We start from the raw sequence: 13,373 nt of genomic DNA, 5'->3' as shown, positions 1-13,373 counted from the left end.
AGATGCTTTCTGCATGGGTTCGAAATACATGAGTTGTTATGGCAAACTTTGGAAATTCATGCTGAATATTTGAAGTTTTAGAAAAAACAACGCGAGCCCTTCCGGGGTATTGTTTCAGCTTTCGAATATCTGAAATTGCATTTTTGCCTTTCCCCCTTCCGCCCACACAAGTTATACAACATAAATCATATGTTTCTGCCAACAAGTACCCTGCCGCCGACCCCATTGTGACACAACAATGACTATTATGATGGTTCAACTTACACTACAAGGCACGGTGGTTGCTAGTTTGCCCGGAAGACTCCGAGAAATTGCATCCCGTGTAGATTTTTGAGAAATATGGTAACCAAAAAAGCCCTATCAATGTAGAGTTAATAGTTCCCATGTTGCAATTTATGACACCTCTATAACGCCTCTTGTTTTAACCGTTCAAAACGTCGGGGTTCGACGGAAGCTTGCAGAATAAGGTAGACGTACGCACGTTTGTTAAAAGGCTAGGAACCACTACGTTTGAGTAAGTTTGTGGATACAAATAAAAAACATACAAATGGGACAAGTGTGGAAATGGCAATTGTGAGACATGCTCAATGAAATACTTCTTTTATTTTTCATCACACATTTATTTTTGACTATTTTATACAAGCAAGCAGAATTAATACGTTGAATGATGGTATTTAAGATTTTACATTTGATTGTAATGTTTAAATGTGATGATGTCACCATTAGCATGACGTCATATGTAGTTGCCAGAAAAAAAAAATTTTAAAAACGGGAAACTTTCAAATAAAAAAAACTGACTAATTAAAGTTGATATTAAATAAAAACAAACCAAGGTATGCTACATTACGTAAAAAATAATTTTAGTCACGGGATGTCAAATTTCCAAATTTTTTTTTTTTCGTTCTTCTGAAGTATTTGAATGAAAATGCATCGTAATAAAATCAATGAATAATTATTAAAACTTATTAACTGTGCTTTAGCTAACTTTTATCTGCTAACAAATTGTTTTATTTATCTATTGTAAAAAGGATAACTGTTGATACGTATACACCATAATAAAAATATAATAATAAGTAAAATAAATGAAAATATAATGTATAATGTGATGGAATTTATTTATTTCGGATTTTAATTAATTAAACCTTCATGTAACGCGTGCCGAATCTGACATTTTATCAATTTATTAAATTAGAATACCAGATCAATATATTATAAATTCGAAATACCAACAAAGTATTGAAGAATATATAGGGAGTCCATAAAGTCTTACAATTTTTTATACATGCCAAGGGAATTTATCGATACCGTATATTGTTTTGGCCCTCGCAGATGTATTAATTGGAGTAAAAATACTTAAACAATTACTGATTAAAAAACTACAAATCTGATTAAGATATATTTAATATATATGAGAAACTGACTACAAAGCAAAATTAAAATTGTAAATAGACTTTATGGACACCCTGGTATTATAAATTCGGAATAACAACAAAATATTGAAGAATATATATAAAAAAAAAATTAAGAATAATTATCATGCATGAACTTTAACACGTTCATTAAATTAATTTCGTGGTAAGTCAAGTCAAGTTTATTTTTTTCAACCAGTAAAAAAGAAAGTTTACACAAGAAGGAAAAAGATAGTCACACCTTTCAACTGAATGGGGAAGGGAAGTCGCGAGGAATCTAAGCTGATTATTGAGCAGCGACACGCAAGGACCTAATATATATTTATAAAGATCAGGAAGTTTAGTTTCGGAACTACTGTTTTTGTCGAGAGTAAAGCTTTTATACTGTATAAAAAATTATTGAACTAATATATTCAGGAATAAGTAAATATTTAAGATTATATTGAAGAGCCATCAGACCATAAAATTGTCAGGGTCTTCCTTTCTTCAGCTTCAGGTACGATTCAAATTTCTGGGAACGGGTGCTCCTTTACATTGAACTCACTGAGAACAGGTTCTCTCTTTTCGGAAAATATATGTATCTCACTGGTTAAGAACGGGTTCCGTTGATTTTTAATATTTCGTGTGTCGTTAGCTGTATTAGGATACGTCTCACTAATACTCTAGCTCAGTGGTTCTTAATCGGGCCCTAAAGGGGCCACAGAGCAGTTGAAGGGAGGGCACAATGCTAGTCGTGAAGCTGGTTTCACTGCTCATTTTACAAACAAAAAAACTTCACGTTCTTCCTAGTTTCATTGCTTGATAAGATTATTTAACAGGGTGTTTTTACGAGCACAAATTGTTTGATAAAATTAAGATTTGGAATCTACCAATCAAAATAACACTATAAATACCACTGAAATGATAAACAGGGCGACAAAGAGCCATAAAAGGTTGAGAACCAATGCCTTAGCTACACTCAGAATAGTTCATGATGTAAGCATAAATATACAATATAATGATACGAAATAAGTAAAAAAAGGGTTAATAATATTACACAATATGCAAAGCAAAATTTTCTATACTGAAACAATCAAATTTCTTTATCGGAAAGGAATTCCTTCCCATTTGGAAAACTCCGGGTTAAGGATTGATTAGGAACTAAGACCCTATTTATTCCGTGGTCTAAGATCAACTGCATTTTGTGAACTGTAGGGTGATATCTAAATCAGTAATATATATAAGCATAAAACAAATAAATAAACAATTGGTTTTAGAATCAGGAGAGCAGACAAAATCTTAAGGAAGGTTTATAGCAGGGGTGGGCAAGATTTTCGAACCAGGGGCTAAATATTGTGTCTACATAGGCTGGCGGGCCATGTTAGATTTTATGAACATTATTACAGTGTTACAAAAGCAAAAGTGGAAAATAATAGGCCTCGCGCCAAAACTAAATTTAATCGCAATTTCAACAAATTACTTGATCTATTTTTTCAGCTAAAACACTTTCAAATTGGGGTTTAGTTCGATTGTGGCAGCATTAGGCGGGCCAGATTGAATTAGCCAATGGGCCAGATTTGGCCCGCGGCCATGGTTGTGACATGCCGGGTTCATAGCGTACAGAATTCAAAATGGGAGGTTTTGTCAAAAGAACTGGGTACGTTCACTCACCTAATCACCTCACTCTTCACCTAATAAATTTTGCCATGAACTCGTAAATATTGTTATTAAAAAATATTTAGTCAAATTAAAATAGATAAGCCAGTAAATAAAATAATATAAATAAAAAAGCCATGCGTCATGGATAGTATGCTGAGTCATAATGTGATGTATTATTAAAAATAGTAAATTTGCAAATCATTTAACCCAGTTTAAAACAGTTTGGAATTAATTGAACAAAATTTGAGAGCCCGAAAAATGAAAGAGTAATATGATCTGCGAGGGGATTCCAACGCATAACTGAAGAATAAAAATCTATGCATATCTTATTTATGAAAAGGGTGTCTTGTACAGTGGTTGCCAACTCATTTATGCAAAGGAAAAACTATTCCTGCAAAAATGGACACTTACACATACAATTACCACTCGGTAGCAGAAATCAGAGACATTCAAGATTAACTATAGTGACACCAATAAAACTAGCATTTATAGGTCTGTGGCTCACTTCAAAATGTTTCCGTGTCCCAGAGCTGGTTGTAAATCGGTAGAGTGGTTTACATGAGAAAAAATCACCACTGGGTCAGGAAAAATGATTAAGTTGGGATAATTCTACAGGGTGATCCAGAATAATAAAGACCCATAAGTTACTTAATTACCCCTACGAAAGTTTAAAAAAATTCCAACACTTGAATTTATGTTTGACTAAAGCAGGGCTCGGCAAAATGCGGCCCGCGGGCCGAATGCGCCCCCGAGCTAGTTTGTTGCGGCCCTCGAACTAACCGACATTTATTACAATTGATTTTAAATTAATTTTTGCCACTACACGGATTTATGTGGTAACAAGTGCTGCTGTACGGCGCTTGTTTTGTAATAAGTAGCGTCATTTGTATGTCGTTCGAGTTAATTTTTAATATTTAAAATGTCTGGAAAACGGAAAAAAGTTCACGACGAGAGTCGAACATTCCAAAGTGTTTAGACGGAAAAATATTTTTCTAAAAAATGTCATATATACATCTCATTGTGGCAGGCTTTTAACGCCGCAATAGCACGTGCGAATGCGCCATAATGTGAAGTTTAATATGTCGATTGTTCGAAGGCGGAAATATTGCGGCCCGCGCGCTACCGGAAATGTGTATATTTGGCCCGCAGGTACATAAAGTTTGCCGACCACTGGACTATAGTTATGCTCAGTATAGAACAGAGTTCAGATTTTCTTTTGATCGCTCTGCAAATTGATATTAAATACAAATTGTCATAAACATAAAAATAATAAAAAGTAATGTCATCAGCCAATTCTGTCATTAGTTTAATTTTAAACCGAAACTTTTGAAAGCGGTCACTCCACGAAAAATTAAATTTTCACGGATAATTTATGATTCGCAGATAGCGCCTCTGCGTGCATCGCCTGGCCTAATATTGTAAATGCCCTGGTACTGAGATGGGGCTTTATCGACATCCATGACAATTTTTGTGCTCGTTCGATCACCTAAATTTTTCTCGAAGCGTTGCCACATTGAATCTGGTAGGGACGGTGCTGGCTCGCCGGATCTCAGCAGAAGTGTTCCGTTCTGTTAAAATTAACATTTTAACATTAATAAAAAACGGACACATTTACGGGTTGATTGCTAGAAAAGCAGAAAATTTGGAGGTCATGCGGGATCACGAATAAAATGAAAGCTTACTCATGTCTTTTCTGGTACGTTTTTTTTTTTTTTTAGGTTCTAGGTTGTTTTAGGTTGATTTGTAAAAGGTATTCTTTAAAATTTTAGTAGCTGGTTGAAAATTTTCTATTTTCTAGCGACCACCATGTATAAAAAAACAGTTAATTATTTGACTTAATGCACCCGAAAGTAAACATACACTTGTTCCACGACACGTGGGAAAATAGGGCACGTGGAATAATTTGAAACACAAGGGACAAGTTAGACACGTGGGACACGGCCTTCTTGAGACACCCGTCCATTTCGTGTCCACTAACAGAAATCATAGACGTACCTCATAGGTCATGCCAGTCCACACAACCACCTGTCCCCAGCCCGGATTTATTCTTGTGCGTAAGTGGTTTTGCAGCTCAGTGTACAGTGCAGTGGAATCGATATCAGCCAGTTTGTTTTGACAAAGAGATTGAGCTTGGTCCAGCGTGATGGCGTCTAACGAATTGTCGTAAACATACGCTGTGAAGCATTTTGACTCGTAAACAACGTTGCATACTTCTGTGAACGTTAAATTAGTAGATTCAAAAAAATACAATTTGTCTAAGTGGGCACGCCGCTATTCCTGTAGTATGCGAGCCAAGATACCGGAAACCGGCATGTAGTATGTGTACCAGGTTAGGGTTAGACCATAATTTTATTCCAATTTTCCCTATTTTAGTTCTAATACGAGTTCGGGGACTAGCCAAGTGACTCTCTTTGTATTTGTACAAAAAATTATGACCTAACCCTAACGTGGTACACATACTACGTTCCGGTGTCCGCCATCTTGGTTCGCATATACTACAGGAGTGCCGGCGGGCGAACTAGCGATTAGACTTAGCTATGTAAATTTTACAGCTTGATTCCAAACCCCATGCCATCATCTTACCCGGGGTGTAATAAATTCGGTTGACAATGCCAAATCGTAAACATTCCTGTCCTATACAAATGGTAGCTTCTCGCATATCAATTTAAGCAAGGAGTGTTGTATAAATCTCAATGACAAACTGAGCAATAACATGCCAGATGTATTCATTGTTTTCTTTTATTTAGTCAATGAATAGAATTGAATTTAGAAGATTCTAGGCTTTGATGAATGAGGTGGTGGCTCGCGACCACTCAAAGTCGAGTCAATAGCTCGATCCTCACCAACCGTCAAAAGGACCTCCCACAATGTAATAAAATTACTTAAGCATCAGCTACGGCCTTTAAAGCCTTTTTGAACGCATTCCATTATAAAAGTCTGAAAAAGTGATAAAGCCCATGGATTTGAAACAATTAACTGGCTAACTATTCCCATACTTTGATAATCGAGCGACAGGCGTTGATTTGCCATATAATTCAGCCTTCTTTTCGGCTTTCTTCTCTCCTGCATAACTAACGAAAGCTAATCATATCCTAAGTAATAGGGTGTAAGAAGTTTCCGGACAGAGAGCCCCATAATGATTGTCATGATCAAGACCATGAAAAGCAAAACACAAAATCAGAGAAAATAACTTTTTTTCCTACTTGGTGTGGTTGTGATATCCTGAGTAGTGTCACCAGCCGAGGTCGGTGTGGTGGAATACACTTTTACTGCAGTAGTTGTGCCATCCCCTCCTTCATAAAAATGAAAGGTATAATTAAATAAAATATCGTTTATTAGACACGAAGCGGAGCGGCGCGATGGCATAGCGTAGGAGTGTGCAGCCTGCCGACCGCGGGCCAAAAAAATTGTGCGCCCGCAGAGACGTGTAAATTTTGAACTATGTGCGGCTCGCAGAACAAGTTTTTAATTTAGTTTAATGTGGTACGTTCGTGTAATCTCAATCCCTTTGCGTTGCAAAGCATATACAAGAGTTCAATTTTTATGACGTTACAATGCCCTAACAGTTAGCTTGTGCGAAGCGAATAACGCATGTCATATGACCAATAACCAAAATTTTTGTTCCCACAATAACTTGAGACGAATGTTAAATAAAGTTGCAACCCTCGGTTTTACCTAGTTATTTGAATGTTGCCATCTTGTATTAAAGAATGTACAAGCCTGGCTTAGCGGATGAAGCGTTTGACTTGACTGTTTTGGAATCATAGGTACAACATCTCGGATTCAAAATCCACGTCCACAATTTTACCCGGGTGGGTGGACAATGTCAAACTGCAAAGATTACAGTCTTTCCAAATTATAGAAGTTTGTAGCGATAGTAGGCTTCCTTACTGCACGAAGTACACGTGACCGTTCTCCCGTAGTATGTGTACCAGGTTAGGGTTAAGCCCTAATTTTTTTCGATTTTCGTTCTATTACGAGTTCGGGGACTGTCTGTGTTAGCCAAGTGAATATACCCCTGTTCATAGGTTTCGCTCCCTTTACACAACTTGATGTAAAATAGTCGAACAAAATTAGTTACCTTCATATTGGTATACACATTTCTGGAGCGACACGTGGTCGTATTTGTACTTGTTATCAATGAAACCCGATTCGACTCAAGACTTGGACAACCCTTGACTCGCTACGCATCAGCATTCCTAAACTACGAGTGACGAATTAGATCGACGAAGTTATCTGAGCCTCGAGTCTAATCTAAAATTGAGTCATTTCTTAAAATGACTCAAGTTATCTCGACTCTCTGATAAATGGTAAGTGATAAAAGTTGAGTCTCATATAAATGGTAAACGATAAAAGTTGAGTCTCTGATAAATAGTAAATGATAAAAGTCGAAGCTCTGATAAATGGTATATGATAAAAGTCAAGTCTCTGATAAATAGTAAGTGATAACAGTTAAGTCCCATATAAATGGTAAACGATAAAAGTCGAAGCTCTGATGAATGGTGAGTAATTGGTGGTAATTCGAGCCTCAAGTGGATTCCTGTGAAATCTCAAAAGACGATGTGCTGCAAGCATTGCGGAAAGTGGTATGGACAGCCTTCACACTAATGTTCTTAAATAAATGAAACAAATACTTTTGGTGATATCCTTTACAATACAATTTAAAAATTGTTAGTCAATATATTACAATTGTGTTTGGTGTCTGATTCCTGGTAGTTGGGATTAATTGTTTCACGACTCGGTGGTATTTAACAGGAAAAAGGTTGAGAATCCCTGGCTTAGAGAAACGTACCTGTACTTATTTCAAGATCCTGATTCATAGTGGTCGCTTGAATAGCTGCCGGAACTGTGCTAACATCTAGCGATTGTTGCAACTTGTTTTCTAGCTGAGTTAATACGACTGACAAGTTCATTACTCGATCTGTAATATATAAAATAAGAGCAAATTTTATTTTAAAATAAGAGCAAATTTGTGATATACTGGGATTTTACGCTACAATACTCTTAACTTACTATTGTGAACATAATCTCTGAAATAAAAAAGCAACGCTCAAGTATATATGGTCCTAAACGAATCATTATAGGGTGTCCATAAACTCCTAATAAAATTCAAAACTGCGACGGGAATTTATCGATACCATATAATATTGTTTACCATCCTCACAGATGTATTTCATGAAGTAAATATAATTACTGATTAAAAAACAACAAACTTGGTTAAGATATATTGAGAACTTACTTCAGAACAAAAATGAAATTGTAAAGGAACTTTATGGACACCCTGTATTATCTAAATCTAATCTTTCACAGTGCCGGTATTTTGATGACGTCATGCCACAAAATTTCAAAGTAAAAAACAAATCCATTAGAGCGTAAATAAAAATAATAGCATTCCAGCGACAACAATCTTTACCCACTGAAAATTGATTCAGTAGTTGGAAAAAGCGTTTCTTAAAATTTTAAAACATCAAAAAAAGACTACTAACAACAACATAATAACAAAACGACCCATATGTCTACGTGGTGCCCAATAATCTATTATACATTAAAAATTGCACAATTACTATAATTTAACAGTTAAAAATTTGTCGCGTATCATTGTAAACCATTGGCATAGTCAAATTGTAAATTAAAAGATTTAAAATGACTGGGTGTTTTCCGTATATTGTCATATTGTTTAAATGCGATCAGAGTTATGTACGAAAAAGTCGAATTTTTAGTGCGATCAGAATTATGCGCGTTTTTTAGTTTTAAACTTGAAATATATGCGTGGACACACAGTACTCTCAATTTACTATTGAAAAAACGAGTGTCCTTTGATTTAGCTGAATTATACAGTATTTATAACTCTATTTTGGTAATTCGGTTTTAAAATATTCATAAAAACAAACCTTCCAATGACTTGATCTTCATTTCTTCTGCTTCATCCTAAAATAAATAAAATAAAATGATATAAATAAAAAAAATAGTATTTCTTTTATTTAAAACGTTTAAACCCAAATCTATCTCGCCAAATGGTTTCCACCCGTTTTTGAATATTGATCTAAAATTTGTATTCCCCTTGGAGCGCTGTATATCTACAATAGCATGTCAGAATATTGTCCCTTTATTGGAGGGGCGTACCCAGAAGCGATGGTTTTCCTGGACGGTACTCCCCCCCCCCCCCCCCCACCCTCTTCTTTGGAATAGAACATGAAAAGCATTTGAAAATGTTAGAATTTCAACCAATGATAATATCAGTGGCGTAGCCATGGGGGTGGTTTTGCGGGTCGACCCCACCCCCCTCTTTTTGAAATGTAAAAAAAATAAAATCAGTTTTCTGTATCATAATTAGCAATTATCCGCAGCTTGAAATGCTTTTCAGGTGCTCCCGAAGTATGCGAACCAAGATGGCGGACATCGGAACGTAACATGGGTAACAGGTGAGGGTTAGGCGATAATTTCTTTCCAATTTTCCTTATTTTAGTCATATTATCAGTTTGAAGACTAGCCAAGAGCCTCCCGTAGTATTTATACCTAAAATTATGGCCTACCCCTAACCTAGTACACATATTACATTCCGATGTCCGCCATCTTGGTTCGCATACTTGGGGAGCCCCGCTTTTTAGACCCCCCAAGACTACTAAAAACACGCGTATTCCAGCGTTCGATCGGACCTGCTAGCAGTTTCGATCTAACTTGGCAAAAAAAAAACTCAGAATTTCAGAACCCCCCGTTTGAAAATTTCTGGCTATGTCCCTGGATAATATGATGTCCATACTAAGAGAAAAGATAATTTAATTTAAAAAAATAATTTAATAATAAATAAACGGTGCTCCCGAAGTATGCGAACCAAGATGGCGGACACCGGAAAGTAACATGGGTAACAGGTTGGGGTTAGGCGATAATTTTATTCCAATTTTCCTTATTTTAGTCCTATTATCATTTCGAAGACTAGCCAAGAGCCTCCCGTAGTATTTATACCTAAAATTATGGCCTAACCCTAACCTAGTACACATATTACATTCCGATGTCCGTCATCTTGGTTCGCACACTTGCGCTTTTGTTGGAGAAATAAAAAATAATAAATTCAGTTGATGAAAATGGAGTTATTTTTTGTTTTAAATTTTTTGAAATAATTTTGGAAAACACTATAGAGAATTTTGACGTCATCATAATGATGTAAATAAAGTTTCTTGTATTTCTTCCTACTGTTAAATTATTGAAACTATCATTTCCGGCGAATAAAATCAATGAATATTAACCTGCTCGCAAGTCGGAACTTTTCTCCACATCATTTGATTTCCACACGTCATCCCCGCCATACAATCTTCACCTGTCAATAGAAAATATATAAAAAAATTGGTACCACCGAAGTATGTGAAAAAAGATGGCAGACACCGGAACGTAGTATGTGTACCAGGTTAGGGTTAGGCCATAATTTCAGGTACAAATACTACGGGAGTCACTCGGCTACTCCCCGAACTATCAATAGAACTAAAATAAAACAATTGGAATGAAATCATTATACTATGTTCAGGTGTCCGCCATCTTGGTTCACATACTACGGAAGCGCCCGAATAACTACTTTATAATTACTTAATAATACTTATTCATGAACAAATAATAAACTACTTATGTAAACTGTACAGAAACTGGAATGGAATTATCGCAATACACTAGCTAGGGTTTCATTAAAAATTGAACAAATGAGGTAGATTTAGTTTGCACTACAGCAAATATTTATTACGCAAAAAACAAATAAATTTTGCGATTGTATTTAATAGCACGCAACTGTATCTACATCCTCATTGCGTGCTACTATGACGTAATAATTATTTAAAACAGGTATAATTTTATATTTCAATTTGAATGTATTCAAAATCTACTTAATTCTCGTTTAACGATGCAATAAAATCTATTTTTATACGAAATAATCGGATCTAATATTTCGAATAAAATAAATAATTGCACTGATATTAATGCTATTATGACGTACTTTTGAAATATGCTAATTGCAATTTCGTGCTGTTAATACATTTATATTATGCTTCGAAGTTCAGCACGAAATTAGAATGGCATTAAAGTTTATAGTGAAAGTACTGCTGGGCATTTCAAATCGAAAAGAAAATTATTTGAATCGGTTCAGACAATAATTTCGGATCGCCGCCATCTTGTATCGAGGTGAATTCCGAATTTTTTTTGTGAAGCCATATTTTTAAAATAAAATTTTGATATATGACTCTTATCTTCCCAGTGAGTTATTGATGAAACATGGTTATTATTGTGTCGGACATCTCAAGGAATTGCATGAGGGATAGATTTGATGTTTTCTGTAATTTATGTGCCTGGAGGACTCATCACAAGGAAAAGTCACATATAATTCGACATCTTCCAAGTATTCAAGATTCGATTCGAAAAATATATTACCAGGTATTCGAAAATGCCCAGTTCTAAGTGAAAAGCGCGAGTAAGCATTCTACAAAAATAAGCATAGCACACTATATTTTGGGCATATTAATAAATAATGAAGCGATGGACTAAAAAAGAGTTTTAAAAGATCAGGTCAAAAAAGCCGAACAGTTCTCCTAAATATGAAAGCAGCTCTTTATGTTTCAATCTTTTCTTTGGTAGGTACTTTTTGAAAGAACGGGCGTGTAAAAATTCTAAAAAAATTATATTTTCACTACGTGTTAAATAATAAAATCAATCCCCTGTCTCCATTTCAAATTCTTTTTATAAAAATTCTTTTCAAAATTCCGTAACACGTTGTCAGATATAAAAATAAAATACCGCAATTAATACTTTTTCCATGATTAGGCATAATACATAATACAAATTATTGTAACCCGCCGTGTGTCAATGTTGCAGCGACGTTAAAAAATGTACATGTCGTTGGCCAATAATATATGTTGCATTGTACAGGGTAGCCATAAAGTCCCTTTACAATTTCGATTATGTTATGAAGTCGGTTTTAAATATATCTTAATCAGGTTTGTTGTTTTTTAATCATAAGTTGTCCATACATCTGTGAGGACCAGAACAACATATAGTATTGATAAATTTCCTTTGCAATTTTAAATTTTTTTTAAGACTTTATGGGGTGCTCCCGAAGTATGCGAACCAAGGTGGCGGACATCGGAACGTAACATGGGTAACAGGTTAGGGTTAGGCGATAATTTTTTTCCAATTTTCCTTATTTTAGTCCTATTATCAGTTCGAAGACTAGCCAAGAGCCTCTCGCAGTATTTATACTTAAAATTATGGCCTAACCCTAACCTAGTACACATATTACATTCCGATGTCCGCCATCTTGGTTCGCATACTTCGGGAGCCCCCTTTATGGACACCCTATATATCAATTGGGCTTAAAAAAAATTAAGTTACTCTCTGACGTTTACATGTGGAAATATTTACAACTCGCACGTGCAAACAATTATAAAAAGTATTGTCAAAATTGCTCTAAAAACGTAATATATAGAAAGTATGCAACTCAAGAGTCAATGTATTTGTGTTATTGTCATAAACTGCTTGTCTGAGGAAGTCTGATTTTGGTCAAACAAAACGTTACAGAAATACATTTGTGCAGCAAGACTCTTAAATCGCATAGTATTTCTGCTACAGCATCCTTGCATTATCTGCATACCAGCGCAAAAGCATTGGGAAAGAATTGGGAGTTAGTCTCGCGCAACCTCTACTGATAAATAAATAGAAAGTTGTTTTTAAAAATATATTTTGTCAATAATTTAAATATTATGCTATAAATTTTGGAACTCCCAAAGTGTGTGCACCAGGTTAGAGGTAGGCCATAATTTTATCCCAATTTTCCTTATTATAGTTCGGGGACTGTCTGTGTTAGCCAAGTGAATATACCCCCTGCCCATAGTGTTCAGTCCCTTTACACAACTTGACGTAAAGTAGGCGAACAGAATTAGTTACCTCCATATTGTTACATACACTTCTGGAGCACCTATACATTTTAATTGAGTTACGCTGACACTTATTATTTGAAAATATTCACACATCCCAGGATTTCACTTCAATTACACTTAGGAGTATTATTTGAAAAAACCAACATATCCCACGCGGAAAAAACATTAAACTAGGTTTCAAATTCAAACTTACCTTTCAGTAAAGAGACCGCCTCGAATACCAGAAGTATCACAATGAATGCGATTTTGTAAAAAATCTTCATTTTCGCGATGATCGTAAAAATACGTACTTCGAAGTCTTCAAATCGAATTTATGTTGACGAGAAACTGACTATGAGTTTGTAGACGGTTTTCAATGCAATGAAATGACGCCTGGTTTGCATTGTGTATTATATCCAACGCAAAGCTGCATCCT

General features: G+C 35.4%; 1 protein-coding gene across 1 annotated transcript; it reads right to left on the bottom strand.

The window, feature by feature from the left end:
* Window positions 1–3,621: 3,621 nt before the first annotated feature.
* Window positions 3,622–10,361, bottom strand: LOC120329203 (uncharacterized). Its single transcript, XM_078118249.1, has 6 exons — window positions 10,292–10,361; window positions 8,939–8,975; window positions 7,840–7,968; window positions 6,251–6,340; window positions 5,043–5,260; window positions 3,622–4,615 (listed from the first exon to the last, which is right to left on the bottom strand). The coding sequence occupies exons 1-6, from the start codon at window positions 10,349–10,351 to the stop codon at window positions 4,418–4,420; spliced, it is 732 nt and encodes a 243-aa protein (XP_077974375.1). The 5' UTR covers window positions 10,352–10,361; the 3' UTR covers window positions 3,622–4,417.
* Window positions 10,362–13,373: the final 3,012 nt, after the last annotated feature.

Source organism: Styela clava, chromosome 12 (assembly GCF_964204865.1).
Source record: "Styela clava chromosome 12, kaStyClav1.hap1.2, whole genome shotgun sequence".
Classification (NCBI taxonomy): domain Eukaryota; kingdom Metazoa; phylum Chordata; class Ascidiacea; order Stolidobranchia; family Styelidae; genus Styela; species Styela clava.
This window is presented reverse-complemented; position numbering and strand designations above follow the sequence as displayed.

What these genes read in the sequence shown, in the direction of transcription:
- LOC120329203 (XM_078118249.1), bottom strand. Translation starts at nt 10,351, where the DNA reads ATGGCGGGGATGACGTGTGGAAATCAAATGATGTGGAGAAAAGTTCCG. An exon ending in GGATCTTGAAATAAGTACAG is followed by an intron (nt 6,341 to 7,839) that starts GTACGTTTCTCT and finishes ATTTTTATGAAG; the next exon opens with GAGGGGATGGCACAACTACT. An exon ending in GGATATCACAACCACACCAA is followed by an intron (nt 5,261 to 6,250) that starts GTAGGAAAAAAA and finishes TAACGTTCACAG; the next exon opens with AAGTATGCAACGTTGTTTAC.